Source organism: Melanotaenia boesemani, chromosome 5, assembly GCF_017639745.1.
Source record: "Melanotaenia boesemani isolate fMelBoe1 chromosome 5, fMelBoe1.pri, whole genome shotgun sequence".
Classification (NCBI taxonomy): Eukaryota; Metazoa; Chordata; class Actinopteri; order Atheriniformes; family Melanotaeniidae; genus Melanotaenia; species Melanotaenia boesemani.
The window spans coordinates 20,356,420-20,377,589 of record NC_055686.1 but is presented as its reverse complement, the minus strand read 5'-3'; the positions used below and the strand labels follow the sequence as shown (position 1 = coordinate 20,377,589).

General features: G+C 37.1%; 1 protein-coding gene and 1 long non-coding RNA gene across 2 annotated transcripts; both read right to left on the bottom strand.

The window, feature by feature from the left end:
* Positions 1-1,619: 1,619 nt before the first annotated feature.
* On the bottom strand, positions 1,620-19,459 carry LOC121640362. The gene is made up of 3 exons (XR_006010440.1): positions 19,448-19,459; positions 11,902-11,904; positions 1,620-1,692 (listed from the first exon to the last, which is right to left on the bottom strand). It is a non-coding gene; the product is annotated as an uncharacterized LOC121640362 (long non-coding RNA).
* LOC121640361 (alpha-2 adrenergic receptor) lies at positions 8,331-10,051 on the bottom strand. Its single transcript, XM_041986076.1, has one exon. It carries the CDS (start codon positions 9,740-9,742, stop codon positions 8,441-8,443), a length of 1,302 nt encoding a protein of 433 aa, XP_041842010.1. The 5' UTR covers positions 9,743-10,051; the 3' UTR covers positions 8,331-8,440.
* Positions 19,460-21,170: the final 1,711 nt, after the last annotated feature.

Genomic DNA, 21,170 nt, shown 5'->3' with positions numbered 1-21,170 from the left:
AAACTGTCATGTTATGAAAGAATAATGTGAGTGTGATCTTGTTTCCCATACCTTCCAGCACCCTGAACGAGTAATTTGTCACTTCATTTACAGTGAGCCCTGGGGATGAGTTCCAGACTATAATTAAAATTGTTTCATAAAATGAAAAACTATGTCAAATTGGTTTCTTTGATATGTAAAAGTAAAATGTAAGAACTGAATTCATGTTCCATCTGATTTTCAGCATGTCCTTAATGCACAAGAAGTGCTTTGTTTGTCTTCAGTCTTCTCCTGAGGCTGGATGAGCTTTACTGACACAAACAAAACAATAAAAGTGACATAATGGGTGTTTAAGGATCTGCTTGTTCTTCTGTATCTCAATGAAACCTGTAGAGCTCAATAAAAACAATATAATCAAAAAGCACAGCAGCCTAAATGTTGAGGAAATAATTTTAAGGCAGCTGGAGTCTTTGCAAATAAATGATATGGCTCAACAAAAAGCCTAAATGGAGCACTTATGCAAAGGTGAACTATTGATGATATTATTACATTTTTCCAATATATTTTTGCTTTGCATCACTTGTCTCCTTATGTCTTATAGTTTATGTGGTGACTTTACTGGATGGTAGAGATCTATGTAATTAAATGTTAATCATTTGGTCAACATTTAATTAATTGATACAATTTTTATTTTGTTTTTTCATACTTCTGTTATTGGTAAATCTGAAACTGAATGAAAGAAAATTAAAAAGAATGTCTGAATATTGTGGTCACAGGAGTTAAACACTTTAAATTGAGAACTGAACAAGTTTATTAATTTAAAAAGGCTCAGACATGTTATTTAGGCAGAATTCTTCCCAAATGGAGAGATGCTTTGTCTACAAAGCTCTGGTCAATCTGGCTTATGTTTATTGAGGTATCTGTCAGATATATTATAAACAGAGAAGAAATTATTATTAATTTTTATCAAAAGTGTATTTGAGGTTGTAGGATTGACCTTAATCTCCAGAGCAGGACAGAGAAAACATTAATGTGTATTGTGACAGTTTACATTAATAAGTCAAAGAAAAAAATTCCTGAGCAAATTTGTTTCCAGGGGTAAATACATATATTTGGATGAGTCTTTTTTTATTTTCTGACGTCATATTACATCAAATTAGGATAGCTGTTCCACTGCAGCCTCATGATAGCCTCCGAATATTTTCTTCCTGCTGTGGTCTGATGCTTTGCAGAAAATTGAAGCCAGTCATGTGTGGCAGCTTCATATCCACAAGACTCTGAGGCCTTTCATCTTCCACAAAATTGGCCAAGTTTAATGATGACGCATGCAACCTGGACATTTCAGGTGCATTATGAAGCCGACTAGTCAGGCCAATCAAAATCGAATAACCATGATATCACCATGTCAATAATAACAGTAAAAATACTTCATTTCCAAAGGGAAATTGTAAAGGGTGTGAGAAGTTATTTAAACAATGTGTGTTCCACAAATGAATGGTTTTTATTTTGTTTGTTTTATTTTTTTAAATTTTGTGAGCTATATGTACGGAAGCTGAGAGCATATCCCAGTACAGAGTTGTTCTGAACTGGGATGCCTCAGTAGAGTCAAGCCAGCAACAGATGCAAGCTGACGTTACATCGAGGAACATTCATCACTGATCAATGCATCAGATTTTACTTCTGTTAAGTCTGATAAAAGCTGAAATTGTGAAGCTGTCTTGGTGCTCATTTTGATCAATAAAATCAGGTTTAACACAGTAACACCTTAATCATCATGTTATCTTAAGAAACAGAAGTTTGTTTTCTGGAGATAATGAGATAAATTATTTAGTTTTCAAGAGATAACGTGAAAATTAACTGTTGAGATGGTGATTAAAAAAAAAAAAAAAAGTCAAGGCCAGCTGCTCTCGGCTTACGTACTAGTGTCTTTTTATTGTACAGTAGTTAGAAGAGAAAGCGGGTTAGCGAGATGACAGGCTTGAACCTGGGCTGGCCGTGTTTATGGGGGTGGCTGCTTTTCTAAGTGAACTAAAGACAAGTTCGAATGTCCACCCTACTCCCTAACCCCTCGTTCACTACATAGGGTTGCACTATATATCACACTAGTGCACTCATTCTCTTGGCGATTCGGACACGAAGCTGCCTATTTTTTCCTCGTCGCAGACCACGTGACTACCAGCTGTCACCATGGCAACCACAAAGCGTGTCAAGATGTCATTTTAAATCCAATCCAAAGTTTTCTATTTCAGCACATTAACACCACTCAAATATTGAATATCATTAATAAAATACTTACATTTATAGTTCATTTCGCGCCGCTTGATTTTTTCGCCTCCTTGCTCCATGTTGAGCTTCTGCCCCCAATGCATTGTGGTCTATATTGACCCGTCTAGTGACCATCAATACTCACTATTTTTCAAGATGCATTTTGGGTAATTTTGAGTGCACTACTTTTTTCTCTCTGGACATTCGGACACCCCTACAAAATACCGTGACCCATACATAGGGCACTATGCAGGGAGTAGGGTGGACATTCTGACACAGCCAAGGTGATTACTCCTGGGCTAAAGCGGAGGCTAGCATTGGGGTGATGCTTCTTTCACTTCAGCAGTGATAGTCAGCAGTGATAAAGCGGACACAAGACTCTGCTGTAACTAGAAGAGCTGTGTGGTGTTTATTGCTAAAGCTTGTAGCAAAAACATTCAGCGCTAAACAGATTGTTTCTCACAGCTGACTTTCTTTGCTCCTACCACCACCCTGACTCAGACTTTCGCTGTGTGGGAGACAGGGCTGGAGTGGAACCAATTTTCATCCTGAGACTTTTATATTTAAGACGAACCCACCTCTTTTTGATGTGGAGTAAATGGGATAAATGAAACATGTGTTTACTACTTACAATCCTGTAGTTTTAACTGTAAAAAGCCTAATTTCCTGTAAAATTTTCCAGATTACAAAAACATTAACTAAAGAAATTAGTTTTCATGCTTTCATACTTCCGTTTATGAAAGGGTCGGGACTCGCAGCAAGTGTAAAAGCTAAACACACAGCAATAGAGAGAGATTATATCTTCACACATAAGTATCAAGAGACCAAAATAAAGACCAAAATTCATTGTAAAACGGGAACAACTTATCTCCGCCTCTCTGATGTCCTCTTCTCTCTGTCCTCGTCTTTTATGTATCTTCTCTCATCTATACCTCCTGTCTCTTCTGCCACAAGGCATCAAAAATATTTATTGTAAAGTTTTCAACACTTTCCTTAGTTCATTTTATCCACTGAAATGCTTTTATTGAGTAAACAAATTAAAAGAAAATATACTTCATTTGGAAATACACACATCTTCTATAGTGAGAGTGTAATTCTGCTGTTTTCTTTAATGAAGCTTGTAGATGCCTCTGCAATAATTAAACACATCTCTCTGTGGTCAGTAGCTACACTGACTGGAATGAAACCAGTCAGTTTAGTTTGTTTAGAAAAACACAAGGACATACACCTCAGCATCTTTTTATCCTTACATTAAAAATTATTCAGTTAAATTCAGCTAAATAAATTAAACTTATTGATGTTTGATTGATTCTCCACCTATTAAATATTTTAAGTATTATTTCTTTTTTCAAAGCTCATAGTTGTTGTTTAATTCCCAGTACTGATTAATTTAGTGACACCTAGTTTAGGTAATAATCAGCTCTGCAGGTAATCTTACCTGACTGAATATAAGCCTGTGGAACTGAGGTCAGGTGAGGTGGTCTCAGGGACTTATTACTCCAAGCTGGATGCATGCAGTTATTTATTGTAACATTTACTTCTTTCATAACCATATTTATTACTGCACATTTTAACAGAACAGGAAGCCTTGGAACTCCTGTTGTTTAAATATCAGCATGAAAACTTAAACCTAGCAGCAGACAGATGTAAATCACTTCCCCCAAAACCAGTGACAGCGCTACTCATATCCAACACAGCTCCATATTTTCTGATGGTACTCAGAGTAACATCTGTCTCCATCAAGCACCTGTCCTCCTGCTCTCCTCTTTAGTTCACTTCATCATAACCTCAACTCTGATTCTGTGTTATGACTGATTCTTAGACGTTTAGGAAGGTTTGTGGTCTTCACACACATCAACTTGTGCACCAGCGCTGTTTGTGAAGCTGAAGTATCTCCACTCATCACTGCGTGTCGGACTAAACTGTGAGTGAACAGTCTACTGCTGCACTGTTTCACATATGCTTATGACAGTTGGAAGAAAAAGTAGTTTCTACCTATCCTGAAAGTTTACTTGTCAGGATGCATGTACTTGGTAAACTGGTTGCTCTAAGAATGTTAGAGAACTTGTCGTCTTTGGTGATGCCGGTCCACTCATTTCCACCCCCATGGGGTTTTGTTGGGATTGATTCTTCACATTTTGCTTCTTGTTCCTCCTCTTGTCTTCTTCAATAGCTCATTATGGCTTTGACTACATGTGCGAGCTTATTGAAGAATGTTACATAGCTAGAACTCTTACATACTGTAGTATTGTATACACATGACAGTGAATCAAATGAGTCAGGCCCACAGATTTTAGTGAGAATTATATGAGACATGAGCTCAAGATGTTACTTGAACAACAACAACACTTGGCTAGAACACTTTTCTAATTTCTTGGATAATAGGTTAGTCAAAAAATGATCATGATCATTATTTTTACAAGATGACAGTCACCCCATCTAAGCAGTTGAAGTCCAAGGGGTTTAATGTTCACTAGCCCCCCTTTCCTCCTTACATGGAATTTTTATGCTACTTGAAGGACAGCTGTAAACATCACTGCATTGCAAAACATCATATGACTTCAAGAAGGATGCAGCCTCCATGGTCTACCCAGCAGTCTGAATTTTGCCTGTTTTTCTTCACCGTAGCTTGTGGACATATAAAACAAACTTAACCCATAAAGGCCCGACTCATGAAAAAATGTTAAGAAAAGTCTTTATTTGGCCCTTTAACAAAATGTAACGAAAAAGTAAAATTTTTTGGGGGGGATATCTACCATTTATTACCATGTGATAGTAGTAGTAGTAGTAGTAGTAGAAAGTATTATAATGGGGTTTTCTGCTTCTGGGTGTCTATTAGGGGACAGAAGACAGATTTCAGATTTTGTTCAACAGGATTTTAAGCAAAGTTTATACCATAAACTGAAGCAAAATGTCTCTGAAACGGTATGTGACAAATATGTCACTTTGGGCTCCTATGGGTTGAACAAAAAAGACAGATACTTTATAAAGAAAGGTGCCTATCAGATTTGCATTCGTTTTGTAACCAGAAACATCATGACTGATTTGTGCCTGCTAAGTATCACATTTTTACATGTATAATGGAGTAACAGCTAAATAATACATGGCAAACTTGCACAACATAAAAGGTTTATGATGGAGTCAGTTAAGTTACAGTTCTATTAATTATTTTCACACGATGTATTGCTATGAAATGTTTTTAAAATGCTGTTTTAAAAGTAAAACAACCACAGTTTCTGCACTAAATGTTTACTTCGTGACACCTTTAACTTGATTTTAAGCCAGTAAAGAGACAAATAACCTTCACTTTTCGGGTCTTTCAGTACTGACTGTATCACACAAAGTTTTGGCTGAATGACCAAACTGATCACAGACACTATCAAACTACCCTTTGCTTTTGGATTCATGAGATCTTTGGAAGTTAATGTGAAGCTGATATCCTCATTAAACATATGTGCCTGTAGGTTTTCTCATTTATTTTTCTTTGAGCTTGTGCAGAAATCATTTTAGTTTCTGAACATATATAAGCATAAAATGATTCATTTTTTAAATAGAATTAAAGCAGGTGTTGTAACTGGTGAAGCAATGTGGCTAAAGTGTGCCTGTACTGCTTCCCTGGTGATTCTTATGCAACAAGAGAAAGATGATTATATTAAAATACTGTATTTTAATATAATACGGTATTTCAATATTTCATTATACAATATCAACAGACTGGCGACAGAGGTATATTTGCCTTCTTTTCCATCACACTTTCCACCTTTTCATTTATTCTCTTGACTCAAACAATTACACATGCTGGGATGCTGCTTTCTTCTCGCGTTGTTCAGACATAAATCTCTGGCGGCTGTGAATAGCAGTTGGAACAACAGCAGATGGACTCGTAATCCGTTACAAATGGCTTTTGGCTGCATGCGCACACTCGCCCACAGGGAGAAAATAAGAGTTTGGTGTGGGGAATTTAGTTTCTCCTCAGTCTTACCCCACAGGGGCTCTGGGGAATATTAGATTATGATGCTTCCAGAACCAACATCAGACCTGTTGTGCTGAAAGGTCAGCAGCACCCTGAAACAGACATGGCCACTCTCCATCAGAGGCATTGATGCCCTCCCCACCTCTCCATAGATTCCCATGGATTTCAAATCACATTGCTGTGTCTGAATGAGCAGTTTTGGAGCTACCATTCTGATCTTAACTCTGCAATTCTACCCAATTATGAAACGGTTTATATTAGGCTTTTAAAGACAACACAAACAAAATGTCAATTTTTCTCTGACTTTGCATAAATAGGGATTTTTCTCCATAAGCTGAAAAGGAAACGACACAGTTGGACTTAATTAAAACTGCTGTCACTCATTAGATAAATGTAGGGATGGAAACCACTGTACTCATCTAATCTGATGTAAATAAAGCCACTTAGTGCTCTGAAAGAAAAGATTAAATATAGCCTATGTGTCTGCCTGTGTCTTTAACCCTTTGGCATTCCAGTGGGTTGTAGGCAGGACACTTTGGGTGTCCCTGCAAGATTGCAGGAGTAATCAGATGGCCAAAGCATTTTCTAACTTCATCATTGCTACTGAATCATTTGATGCCCTGCTGCATGACCATCAGTGTCACCACAACAGCCAGTGACACAAGGATTTTGCATAATAGCAAACAACTTAAGCAGAAGAAAGATGTGTTCTGCTCACTGCAAAAATCTAAAATAAGCAGAAGAAAACAATCAGAAAAGAAGTTTCTTGAAAACTAAATTTAGAATAAATGCATTTTATCTTAAATTTTCAGTGGCTAGTGTGGGGGGAGGAAAAGAGCTGGATTGAATGTCATAAAAATAATTACCTCTTCAGTGCTTGTTCAAACCTAAACGCGAAGCCAGAGAGCAGTTTATTCTGCTGTGTTAACTGGCATTTTTACCAAATGCAGAATCAAATCATAATACTTACTTAGCTAAAGCTTCAAGATTGTTTTTTTTTCTTTTTCTTTTTCTTTTTCTTTCTTTCTTTTTTTTTTTTTTTTTTTACATGATCTTAAAGCAATTCTGTGGCAGTGCAGAAAACATTCTCATTGGCTTCTTTTCAGAATTAGATAAGAGCAATGGCTTTTTCATTTCTGTATATTGACGATTTATCTGAAGCTGGTTAGCTTAGCTCAGCATAAAGACTGGAATAGGGAAACCACTGGCCAGGTTCAAAATCCACAAGAACCTCTGAAGCACACTAATTAACTCGGGTATATTGCAGCAGAAAAATTATAATGATTTAGTTAGACTATACTTATTGCTTAATTTGTGAAGACCATTACAAAATTACTTTTTTTTCTTTTCATTTTACTGTCAGCCTCATTGGTTAGGTTTAGGCATACTAAACACATGGTTAGCATAGGGATGAAACACACACACAAACACATGTAGTTAGGTTTAAATAACAAAAATCTGACTGCTCCCCTATACAAAGACAAATATTTCCATCTCCCAATGTTTCTTTTTTATAACACTACCACATCTTTTAGACGTAGAAAAACATATTTGCTACATGTATTTTTGAGAGGCAAATTATGTTAACTTGTGAGCTTTGAAAGTACTACTTTGTGGATTTTATAATATTTTTACCTTTTGATACAATCTGGTTTGCTCTGTTGCTCATTTTTAATGTCTGTGCAGATGTAAGCTTTAAGCTCCCAGATATTTAATGAATAAGTAAATTTTCCAAAATACCAAACATCATTTGAACCAAATCTCTACTTTGATAGGAATTCTTATACTCCTCAATTAATAAGTTAAATTACCAGAGCAAATTGTCAACTCATACTCCAGCAGAAACAAAAAACATTATACTGTATTAGCACATAATAAGACAAATTGAGCAGGATTCATATCAGGCACCATCTTATTTTATTTTCCCCCTTTAAGATAAATTAGTCATGTGAATAATTTGTGCATGTAGACAGCTTTTTCATTTATAATACACTGTTAAAGTATTACAGCACAGTTCTGAGGGAAATAAAGAATGGCAGCACTCAATAATCAGATCAGGAAAGCCTGTAAAAAGCCTGTAATGGAAACATATTGTATGTTGAAGCTGGCTCTGCCATGACTGACATACGACGGGACAATGAGACATTAGTGGCGTAACAAATACTATTCACTTTGATATTTCCTTTGAGTTTGTCACAGTAATGCAGCATCTCTGCTTCCCATCTAAAAGGACTTTTTCCATGACTTACAGAGGATCTTCTGAAAGGCATGTCTGAAGTCCCGGTTGAAAATGGTGTAAATTGCTGGGTTAAGAGAGCTGTTACAGTAGCCAATCCAGAAAAAAAATTTGAAGAGTGGGTCGGGGATTTTACAGGAATCCCTGCAGACTCCGTACAGACTGTAGCTGAAAAAAAAGGGGAACCAGCATACGACAAACACCCCCATGACCACAGCCAGGACAAATGTAAACCTCTTTTCTCTTGCCTGAGATACTTTTTTTCTGGCTAAAGAACTCCGACGACGTTTCCTCCTGGAGGCAAAGAGGTCCATGGACTTGTTACTGACTCTGGTGATGCGAGCAGAGTGCTTGGAAAGGGAGCTTTTCTTTTGGCTGAGCTTTTTGGCTCTTTGGGAGTCCTGGCGCTGGGATTTGTGATCTTTGCCCTCTGAGGATGAGCTCTCCTCCATGTCAGCCTCCTCAGTCTGTTGGCCTATGGTGACTGTGCGCTGACTGGGCGTAGGCGGGCATTGACAGTGGCCATTCTCTTTCTCGCCGTGGAAAGGGGAGGACGGTTTGCTCAGTCCATTCTCTGTTTGTGTTACACCATCTGGTCTGGGATTTTTTCCCGACATGGTTCTGGTTCTAGTTTTGGCCACCTGGTATATTCTGATGTACACCAGGATCATAATTAAGCAGGGTGCAAAGAAGGAGGCAATGCTTGAGGAGAGAATGTACCAAGTTTCATCATTCAGTTCACACTGAGGCTGGAAGCTGATATCATTGTTTCTGTCAATAGAAATGAGAGGCGGAGAGGAGATGAATGCCGATATAAGCCACACAAGAAGGATGATGCACTTGATGCGCTTTGGAGTCCTCTTCAGGTTGTACTCTACAGCCTGCGTAACAGACCAATATCGATCCAAGCTTATTGCGCACAGGTGTACGATAGAAGAAGTGCAGAACAAAACATCCAAAGCTAGATATATGCCGCACCAAACTTTTCCAAAATACCAGTAGCCCATAAGTTCATTTGCTAGAGAAAACGGCATCACCAATGTCGCGACCAGGATGTCCGCGGTGGCCAGAGACACCAGAAAAAGGTTCTGTGGAGCTTTCAGCGCCCTGCTCGTTAACACAGCAATAACCACCAAAATATTTCCAACAACGGTAAAAACAATTAGAAAACTTACAAGAGCAGCAATGCCAGCTATTGCTGCTAAAGAATATCCATGATCCAAGCTCCAGGAGGAATTTAGATGGATCACTGTGAATGCGTCCATCCCGCTGGCGTTGATTGACTCCATCCTGACCGTGTGCGCTTTCTAGGATACTTAAATGTTGGCATAAATTCCCATTCAGCCGCCTAATTACACGAGAGTCCATCAATAACGCGCGGCTCCTCTGCTGATTTACAAATCTGACGACATGGACACGAGCACATGAAAGAGGGAAAAAAGGTCCCCACTTAGTGGCACCTTTGGATGTTTTCTTCAGCCTGGTGATAAGGTGAATCTAAAGATGACTTACTAAAACAAAAACAATCATCTTCATGCGTCTCATGTTTGTCAGGAGTTGAGATGTGTCCAGCCGCATCTCTCCTTCCTTCACCATGATGCGCGCTCACTCCTTATTAATGCTCCATGTGTGGTTCTCAGAAAACTCACCAAGTGCTGCCCCTCCCCCGGTACACAACATTGTTTTCGTAGTGGAACTGTGGCAAAGCCAGAAGTAAAGCTCTGTTCTTGTCCAAATTAGATACATTTCCAAATTGATTTTAAAAAAATGTACACTATTTTAACCTTAAAATATCCCAAAAGAGATGTCAGCATGCGCCACGTTTAGAAGCAGTTTTGGATGTCCTTTTTTTCCTTTTCAATACGCATCAACTCACTGGAGGTCAGCATTGCTGCACTCAAAATAAAGTATTTTTCTACTGAAATATTCAAGTAACCTTGAAGTGACTAAACTGTCTGGTGTTTTACGGTCAGACATAGAAATATGTAATGGAAGTTTTACAGACAGCATTACAGCTCACTGTATTACCGCAGTTTTAAAGAGATCGCAAGGGAGCAGTGTGAGAGATGAGGTGAGCTGAGAGCAGATATGAGCTCATCAGCTGAGAGGCTGCAGACACATTGCTTTGTAAATCAGGTGTAGGTGATGGAATGGATTTGCAGCTGTCTGCTGCGTTTCACCCCTTCTTACACACCTTCACACATCCACACAAGACACATCAGTGCTCTAGCTGGACTCAAACATCTGGCAGGGCATTTGGATGGTGTGCAGCATCTGTTTTATAATCTTAACAGGTTGAAGATGTCTGCAGATGCATGGATCATTTCACTGCAATCAAAACATGATGCATTCAGAGGAAATAATCTAAGTATTTAAGTAAGTATTTTTCCTGGGCAAAAAGGAGTGTATTTGCCCATCTGAGTTTCTTGGGAATCTGTTGGTAAACTTTCACAAGCATGTGTTGTGAATATTATACTTTCATAAACACCTATGGAAACAAAAGGGGCACCAATCTTCGCCTGATTGTGCTCCCAAAGATAAAAAAAGACCTGACATATAATTTATCATCCAAATTTATAACTAATCCTATTGGTTTTCTTACGTTTACTAATCAAAGATGTGCTTAATGGAGATATATATTTTTTTAAATATTTTCCATCCATATGGGGATTTTGAAACTACAGGTCAGTGGGCAAAACTAAAAAAAAAACCTTAGCACTGAGTTTTGGATAAATGGCCAAAGCATTCATCTGCGGGAAACAGGAGCTAAACAAAGGGAGCTGCAGGTACAAACATGTCTGATTAGTTGAAATTTTCCAGTGGTTCATTTTTTCTGTCTCAAAGATCCAGAGATGAAGAAAATTTAATAATGGGCTATATAGATCTCTTTCAGCTTGTCTGGAAGTGATTGTACATATTTTTTCTGTCTCTGAATTTGGTTGTGTGCATTATATGAGTCCTTTTGTATGTCTCATTGTATTTTATGTCTCATTTTGACTATTTTGCATGTTTATTTTCATCTTTTCAGCTCAGTTTGCTGATAATTATGCAGCCATCTCACATTTCTGAAAGCAAAAATATAAAATCAAATATATTTGTCAGCCAGAAGTCTGGGTTGTCTGTCCAATTTTGTGAGGAATGTGCAGATAATGTAAGCATGACTTTCTTGCTCAGTCCGAATAGGTGATTGTTGTTTAATGAAGCTAAAGCTGACACCTACGTAAAAATGGAGACATTGTATATTGTGGTTTCCTGAAAAAGACTCATTGCCATGTATTCTTCAAATGACTGGGTTGGATTTTTTTTAGATAATTATCAGTCAAATTTAGCAACTTTACATCTCTCCATTTGTGCCTCAGCACATATATTAAAATGGATTTAATTACACCATAAAAGATGTAGCCAAATGAGAATTAAACCCATCGGTTTTGAATAAGCTAAGATGGACTCTCTACTGATTATCTTTAATAACTCAGTTGATCTCTACAAATAGACTATTCACCATTTTTACTAAAGACTAGACCTATGGGAATAAAGAAAAACTGATATAATGATTTCTGTAAACTAAGAGATGCCTATACATAGCAGTAAAATTAGAAAGACATTGAAAATGAGTACTAAGGCATTCCAGATCAGCAAAAATAAGAGACGTAAGAGAAATAGGCATCTATTAGCATACATAAATAACTAGCCAAAATAAGAACTAGCAGCATAATAAATATCAGAGTTGCAATATCAAGTTATCTTTATTACAGTAATCTCGTATATACATTAATTGATGATGTCATTTTCGAATTTGAGATATAAATGGCTGAGAATAATATTAATGAGATATGGATACATTTTTTTTTACTTTTAAAATATTCATAACTAAGATTGAACAAAAGAAAGCATCAATACCTGGAAGAAACATCACTCAGAAAGCACTATTTTGATCAAAGGTTAGAGTTTATCTCTTTAATATGTTTGCGTTAAAGTAGGTAGTGTGTTGTAGCAGGGAGACATCTAAGACCTGCAGGATAGTGGACTTGAGGACCAGGGTTGGGGACCTCTGCTTTAAATGACAGGCACAACTGTGACTAGATGGTGGCCACCTGTGGCCAAAATTCTTTCCAACATAAATATGTTTTGAACTGCAACCTGATCCAGTGGCCTGAGGAGCAGTGATGAATGCAAGTAACTGTCTCTGCATGTGAACTGTGTACTTCTTTGTGCCTTTTAAGGTGTTACTTGTCTCAAACGGTGCTCTGGCACCCATTGTTCTCACTCTACACACAGAGTTGTTTGTCCATTCAGAAACATCGTAGGAAAGAGGGTGACACAACTATGGCAGCTGCCATGTATGTGTGTCATAGTCTGTGGGGTTTTGTTTTTTGTTGGATTTTATTTTGCTGTTGCAGTTGCCTAAGCTGCAATCCTGATTTCCTGTTTTATTGTGTAAGGTACCCCTGTGTTCATTGCCTGTACTGGTCTGTTCCTTAGGTCCTCTTCTTTGTTGTTTTAAAGTCTCATTTCCTGTATTATTTTATAGTTTATCCCCTTGTGTATTACATTCTGTTTTACTTTCTGTTCTCTACACACCTGGTTTCATTTGAGAATTTGTTTCACCTGTTCCTCTTTTAGTTTTCTCCTCCTCAGTGTATATTAACCCCTTGATTTCTTTTGTTCATTGTCAGATCATTGCTGTTTCTTCATGTCATCTTGTGCCATCAGTGTGTGCTGTAATGAGTTTTCTTTTTAGTTTTGGTTTTTCAGCCCTGTTATTTTTAGTTATCCTGCATGTGCTGCACCCTCAGTTATTTTTATTAAATCTATTATTTTCAGCATCTGTGAAATGCAGTTTTTAACTGGAAGCACTCAGAGAGCTCAGACCTCCACCTTTTGCCAGTGAGTCTGGGCATCATTTTTGAGTTATGGCTAAATTATTCCTATCTCCCTGTAGTGAAGAATCCTTTAAAACATTCCTGTATCCAGGCAGTTATGTGGATAAACCCCTAAAATCTAATCAGTAGTTCCTTATTCTATTTCTGAGATATCCTGAAAATTTCATCAAAGTCTATCGAGAACTTTTTGAGTTATGTTGCTGATAGACAGACAGACAGACATATCAATGCCGCCAAAAGCATGACCTCCCCCTTGGAGAAGGTAATAATATTAAATAAATGTTCTCTTTTTACCTTTAATTTTGTTCCACGCTGCTACTTTAAGCTTAATTTATGGAAGTGAATAAATAGGAGGGAGATGAAAGAAGCTGGTGAATATAAAATGTCTGCCAGCTGTGAGATGTGATTGGCAGTTAACGTTACCACGGTGATGTGAGGTACAAAATTATCTGCTCATATATTCACTATATGCCTTAAATTGCTGCTATTTAGAAAATACCCCTAACTCCTAAACACAATGGTTTTGAAATTGTGAGCACCATAAGATTTTCTGCACATGTCTGTGTGACATTTGTGCATCTGGTGTAGGAAATGTGAACATACAGAGTTAAAAACTAACTGGGTTGTTGCAGCAATTCCAGCTATTATAATGATACAAATGTCACTGAATTTATTCTGTCTGCACCACTGCCCCAGTTTGAGAACCATTAAAATAACAGATGGTTTGCCTCCCAAACTTGCCATTTATGGCTATACTACACAATTTAATGTCTGCTTACAATAAAAATAAAAATATTTATGTTGAAGATAATTTGCAGTTGGTTGGGCAGTTTATACAGCTCGGCAATGCTTCATTGTCTATTGCAGGGGGAAAGGTGAGAGCGTGGCTCACCGTCTTACCTCATAGCTCGTCCAGGGAGCTGAACTGGCGACCTTCTAGTCACAAGTCTGCATCTACTGGCTTTCTCACACAGTTCCCAGGGACTTCCAGCAACACACCGGCAGGACCAAGTTCACTTTCACAAATCTATAGTCGCCACATGAGTTCAGAAAACTAATTTTTTACTGCTATATTCACCCAGCTTAGCATCTAGTTCCACAATTCGAATGCTTTCATGCTGTTGGTGTCTGAGTGAATTGTTTTGTTTGCGCTATTCTAGCTCCTTATAATATGTCAGTCAACAAAAAATCCAAATCTTGAGCATTTTAAAAAAAAAACAACATGCACATAACATCACAACATCATGAATAAATTTCACATCACATCAGCACATTTCACATTTAAACTGGCTCCATGTCATTTTAGAACAGTAAATTAAATGTGAAATGGCCAGGGGTGAGTTCAGGACAGAGTATTACTGTTTTAGAGTTCTTGGTGGGAAATAACAAAGATTGCTCTGTGATAACTTGACATGGCTTGTCCTGCTGTTCATGCACCATTTCTTGATACCAGCATGGGTTCACACCACCTACCCTCAATAAGGTGGTTACTATCTGGAAACATGGTGGTGCAGAACAAGGGAAGAGCGATCAGGTAGCTCTGACCTGCAGGGTTTAAGATGTGCTGAGTGTGTATAAGAAGAAAGGAGCTGACAGCTGTCAAAGACAATTCATGTTTAGTCTGAGGAAGTCTGTGATTATGAGGAATGATGCTTCTGCTTTCAGCCATAATTACTGCTCTGTTCCTATTAGTCTTCACTGTCAGTGAATATTACTGCACAAGGAATGTTTTTCCTTCAGGTGTTTTTAATTTGTCAACTAGCTTTGTCTCTAAGTTTTTATGTTGAGCAACAAAGTAGAGTTCAGTCTGATTTGCTTAGAGAATAAGATCTGGTGAGAAAATAGGTTTACCTAGATGTAGCCTGACAGTGACAAAGTTTAGAATTCAGTTGTCTCAGACAGTGAAAGACAGCAAATCTGGTGTACGATGTGTGGGCAAGAGTAACCTGCTGATCGACAACTAAGATGAGTCAAAGTCAGCTGTAACACCAGCTGATTCTGTTCACCTGTCAGCATTATTTGAAAAAATTAAGAAAAAATAGTGTAAGTCCTTCTCTAACTGTAACACTTCTTCATGGCTTAAAATGCAGCTAACTGGCTGCATTATGCAAGAAGCATGAAGAAGTTTTTTCTGGACTAAAGGGGCTAATGGAGTTAGCTTTCCTGCCCGGATGCAGATAAGGAGGCAGGACTTTTCTGATGCAGCTGTAACTAATGCATACAGTAATCATTTTAGATGAGAGGTATACCTGTGTATTTGGAAATATTGCTTTCCAAATGGGGTGTACAAGCCTGAAACATGTAAGATGGATTGTAGATGAAAGGTCACTTGATTCCATATCCTGTAGTAAATGACCACTACCATTATTGTGTTTCTGCGTTATCTCTTAGTAAAGGCTACTCAGTTCGGTCCTACAAAGGCCTCAATCCAGCAGGTTTTCCATGTATCAACACACCTGACTCAAATTAACGAGTCATTGTGCAGAACTTGATAGGCTGGACCAAATTCAGTAGCCCTGTCTTAGTATGTAACAAGCTTGACTGAGACTGAGGCGATGTGAAGGCTACGGTGGCTGGGAAGTGCAAAACAATTTTACATCGAGTGAAGTACTTTTACATTTTTGCAATACAAATTTACATCCACTGCAACTATTTTACATTGTCACGAAGCACATTTACATAATAGAAATCATATTTACATTTACAAAACAAAAGTACAATAGCAAAACACTTTTACCAACAACAAAGCAGCTTTACATGGATGTGAAACCCTTTTACAAGTTCAGGAAACACAATTACAAAGATATGTGTTTCACCATAACCTGTGACCCATCAGAATCTGTGACCACAGGGGGGCGTTAGTGCACATTTCTCTGCATGTACGTCTTAGAACATGAGCGAAGTCTTGAAAACACTTTTATTGAAAACCCATTTTTGTTGTTTGTAAAAGTGTTTTGCCATTGTACTTTTGTTTTGTAAATGTAAATATGATTTCTATTATGTAAATGTGCATTGTAATAATGTAAAAGTGTTGCAGTAGATGTAAATTTGTATCGCGAAAGTTTAAGTGTTTCACTTCATGTAATATTGTTTTGCATTTCCCAGCCACCGTGTAAAATGACTCAACACCCCCCCATAAAATTAGCTCCTTCAACTAATATTAGCTTCTACATGTCACCTGACATACTGATGCTATTTATTGTGTAGGGTGGAGGAGAAGAGCACATAATGAGGTAAACTTCTGCATCTGTGTGGGGCCACATATGACAGCAAAAGTGCCATTGCAGGGAGGTCGCCTGGAATCACTGTCACAACAAAGGCCAGCGCACCACCAAGGTATGAGAGCTTTCAACACTGCTTGCAGCTTTAATCGACTTTGGTTCTCCTCACACCACAAATTAATATTTCTGGAGGACATCCTGATCCATAACCTTCCCTGCTTTTTTTCGTGCTTACCAGGCTTGTTTTTAACCCTAACTGATTAGTTATAAATGCTCATAAGAGACAAGTGATGTTACTGCCTAAACCTAGGAAGTAAAATAGTTGGTGACAAAACAAAATCAATCTGGCCTTGAGTGGTGGTTAAATCAGAGAGGAATAATTACTGCCAGGTTATTCCTCACCAGGTAGTTTTGATTTCTAATACTAGAAAAGTTATAGCCTAAACCAAACCAAAATGTGAAAAACTAGTTTTTGTAATCTTAAAGATTTAATATAACTTATGTGTATACTCATATGTGGAAGCAGTTACTGTTTCCCTCCTACTTCATGTAGGGGTGATACTTCAGAGATCACTGTTGAGTCATATGTAATGATATGAACCGATGACCTATTTGATCATTTCAACTGGATTTGAAACACATATTTGAACTATAAAGAGTTTATTCAACTTTAAGGCCTGGAGCTTGCTCTCTGTAGAATAATGCTTATAGCTGCTTCATTGACTTTACAGTGAGGGGTCAGCAGCTTTGACTGGATGTCACAGCCAAACATTATGTCAGCAGGAGTCTCTGCAGAGAACCGCTGATGTGCAAGCAGCATATTGTTAAATAAGCACAAAGAAACTTGTGAGGCCTGACCAGAAATAATGAAGCTTATAGCAGGCTGAGTGAAGTCTCAGCATAAAACCCTGTTGTTGGCCTATAATTATGTATAGTGAGCCCCTGCTACCATAATTAGACATTCCTTTTCAGATAATAATTGAGAATTATTAATTTAAGTTACATAATTAGTGTTAGGAAAGGTAATTGGACAATGTTAATGCATTATCTGCTGGAATAAAAGCTCATTGTGGTTCTTCAGGAAATTACCCGCTTTCTTACTTTCTTAATATCTGACTATTTATTTTTAGTGCTTCCTTCCCTTGAGGGAATGGGAAACTATTTAATGGAAAAATTATTTGAGTTGGGTGACTGAGCTTTTAGTGGGAGGAGTACACATTGAACAATTAAATGTTAATTATGTATTATCTAAAAAGGTTACTTCTTTGGTTAAATGTACTCCCCTGTTCTAGTAGTACTACTACCTTTCTGTTACCTAACAACAAAGGACATTAGTATTGAGAATAGATTTACCACAGTGATGACATCATCCATATGCCACGTTTTGGTTTATTTATTTATTTTAATTCTGCTTAGTATGTGCATTTAAACAGTTAACACGGGACTCAGCATGTCACAGTGGATTGCCTCAGCATGATTACGTGCGACAGCTCTCAGCTGTGTTAAGATCAATTTTCTCATATTTGTTCAGTGAATAATACTTTGATGAAATGTCAACAGGTTTGTTGTTTGGATGCACATTAGCTAATAGCGGTTTATGCTCTCTGTTTCATCACATTATTTTGAAGAGCATTTAAAGCTTTATGAGTTTATATATATGTTTTTTCCACTCTTTTTATATTTTTGTTCATAAATAAAAACACCACTGTCTTAATCTATGTACTATGCATGTTTTCCTAATTCAGTTTAACAGATATAAAATTTCCTCCTGGCAGAGTGACTCATGATTTATGACTAATACATTAAATGACGGAGCTTCAACGGCCCTGCCGGCATCAGCATTCAGTTACTTTGATGTTCTCTTTCTACATTTTCTCCATCATTTGCTCTCTTTTACATGTTACATGAAATAACAGTGATTTCTCTTCTTACCTCTTTTAACCTTCTGATGAAGCAACATTTGCAAATAATTTTTTATTTAACTTTTTATGAAAGAAACACTGAACTTAAGCACCCTTGAGTGAGATTAAGATTTCACAGCAGAAAAGCAGATTCCAGAAGGGATTTTCTCTTTCAAGAGATCAATAAATAATTGATTTTTTATAACTTGTTTTTGAGCATTAAATGTTTTCCCCCTCCCCTTAAAGGGAAACTTACCGCATCCCACATCTCCTTTGCTGTAATGACTTTCTGAAATGTTCATGTCAATCATTTTAAACTTGGCACAGCATAATCGCCAAGAATAATAGAAGCTTGTTGAATAGCTGTCTTTGTGAAAGTCCAAGCAGAAGTGAAAAGCAGCTTCCCACAGCATTAAAAAAAATAAAACACCCTCAAGCTATTTCACTTATTTTGCATTTTAACCAAATTTACAGTTCATTTATGTTCTCATTTCTTTGTTGCGTCCTTGTTTAACAACATTTACACTGAAAAACTGTGCTACACATGACACAATCTTGTAAAATATGAAATGTCACAGTAACAGAGAAAGAGCTATTACTCCATTTTTAAAGCTAATTTTCTTGTTTAATTCACTCAAACAGATTTTTTTTCCCAGCTGAAATAAGCTTTGGTTAATCTACTGTACACATACATCTGGGCATATAAAGTTAGTCGCCAGATTAAAATGAAATACAATGATTTCAAATACAATGAAATACAATGAGTTCAAATCATTTTAACCAGATAACCATGTTATCTGTGTGCATTTTTGGTGCACATGATATTTTGATGGCACTATGACGACAAGTTTTATCTGCTGCTGTTCAGCTTATTATTTCTGCAAGTTAGTGTTAAACACTACCTTTATTATGCAGTACATAGCTCATGATGCTCAGCTACAGCAATTATTTGGGGCATTATGAAACAGAAAATATGACAAGAGATACACCAAACTGTTAAGCAATAAACTTATTTATCAAACAAAAATGGAAAAATATTTAGTTTTTTTTGTTTCTGTAGTCAATTTCTTTCAGTAAAACAGCAACTGATCCACTCAACTCGCAAGTATTCACTGAATGTTGTTGAAATACACTAAATTTGACTAAATCTTAAATGTTTTCTTTCTACTTTTTTAAAACTGAACACACTTGAAATTAATAGCAGGTTCCTTTTTGTTGTTAAATCTAGCTGTTCATTGTAAATGAGGCTTTACTACTGGGCTTTAAACATCCGCTCCATGATGAATCATATGTGTAACTCATCAAATACCAGTAACAGAGAGCTGAATTATGTGCAGTGGAGTTTGAAATGTTTGCATTATTTATGGTGTACATAGATTAATATAAGATTCAGTTCTCTGGAAAATGCAAAAATCTTTTTCTTCAATCCACTGGGCATGAAATGACATCTACATGAAATCATTGAGCCTATTTGAAGGAAATGATGTTAGTACAGTTCAGTGATGGGTCAGACAGCCTTCACTTGTTTTATTCAATCCCTCTGCAACACTAGGACATCAGCAGGCATCAGCAGTGATAAGAGATCAAATATGTTTATGTGTTGTAATTTATACAAAAGATTTTTATAAAAGGCTTTTTTTCACTATGAAGTCTATTAACACATGAAGCGAACTTACTCAACTCATTCTCATTGCCAAAGCATCAAATACTAATCGTTTGTTGTTATTTTTAATGTAGAAAATGAAATACTTTTAATTAAGCTAATAGCAAAATAATAGCCCATCAGTTTGAAGACAGTTCATCTCAGCATAGAAGGATTGAAATGAAGGAAAAAGAGCTGCATCTGTTGCTTCTTGAGTGTCTGCTAGCTTTGGATTACTTATCATGCATCTTCTAACTTCTTAACTCCAACAGCAGCCAACAGTACATATTCACATTGTAAGTTAAAATACTGACAGCCTCCTGGGCTTCCTCTTAACACAGAGAAGATAACAGATTAAAATTAATGAGTCTATCTGTGAAAATGACTTGAAATACTCTCCTGCACACTTAGGACTGGTTACTGACTAAATAATTTTTATTTTCTGGTCACAACATTGACCCAATATGAGCAAATAATGTTAAATTTCACTTTATCCACCAATATCATCCTTTAGCATTAATTAGCATAGCAAACGTTACCTGTTGTGTCATGTTAAGCTGCTCGGCATCATGGATATGTGCAGTGGAGTTTGAACATATTGATTACTGTTCACCTAAATGTAGCGTGTTTTTGTTGTTGGGAATAAAAACTACTGTTTCCTCTGCCATGACAGCATGTAATTTCTCCTCTGCTCTCTGTATGTCATAGTGACATACAGTTTCCACCCTGATGCAAATACACCGCCATCAGTGGACAAACGGTATCAACCACTGCCCCCCTCATTGTCACACAGACAGACACAGACAGCAGCAATCTTCAGGAAGTAAAGCTCCATGTACTTCAGTCACTTTTTTTTATTATTTTTTTTTTTTTGTTTGTTTTTTTTTTTGTTTTTTTACTACAATTAAATTTTTCCGCTGCTGTTCAAACAGCCAAGACAAGCACAAGTCCTTCTAGATTTCCTTGACGTTAAGAAAATATTTATACTTTGACATCCACAGAAATGGCACCTCAACAAAAGTGGAGGGCCTATTTCTGGTGTTTTCCCACATAAATCCGTATCCCAACCA

What these genes read in the sequence shown, in the direction of transcription:
- LOC121640361 (XM_041986076.1), bottom strand. Translation starts at nt 9,742, where the DNA reads ATGGAGTCAATCAACGCCAGCGGGATGGACGCATTCACAGTGATCCAT.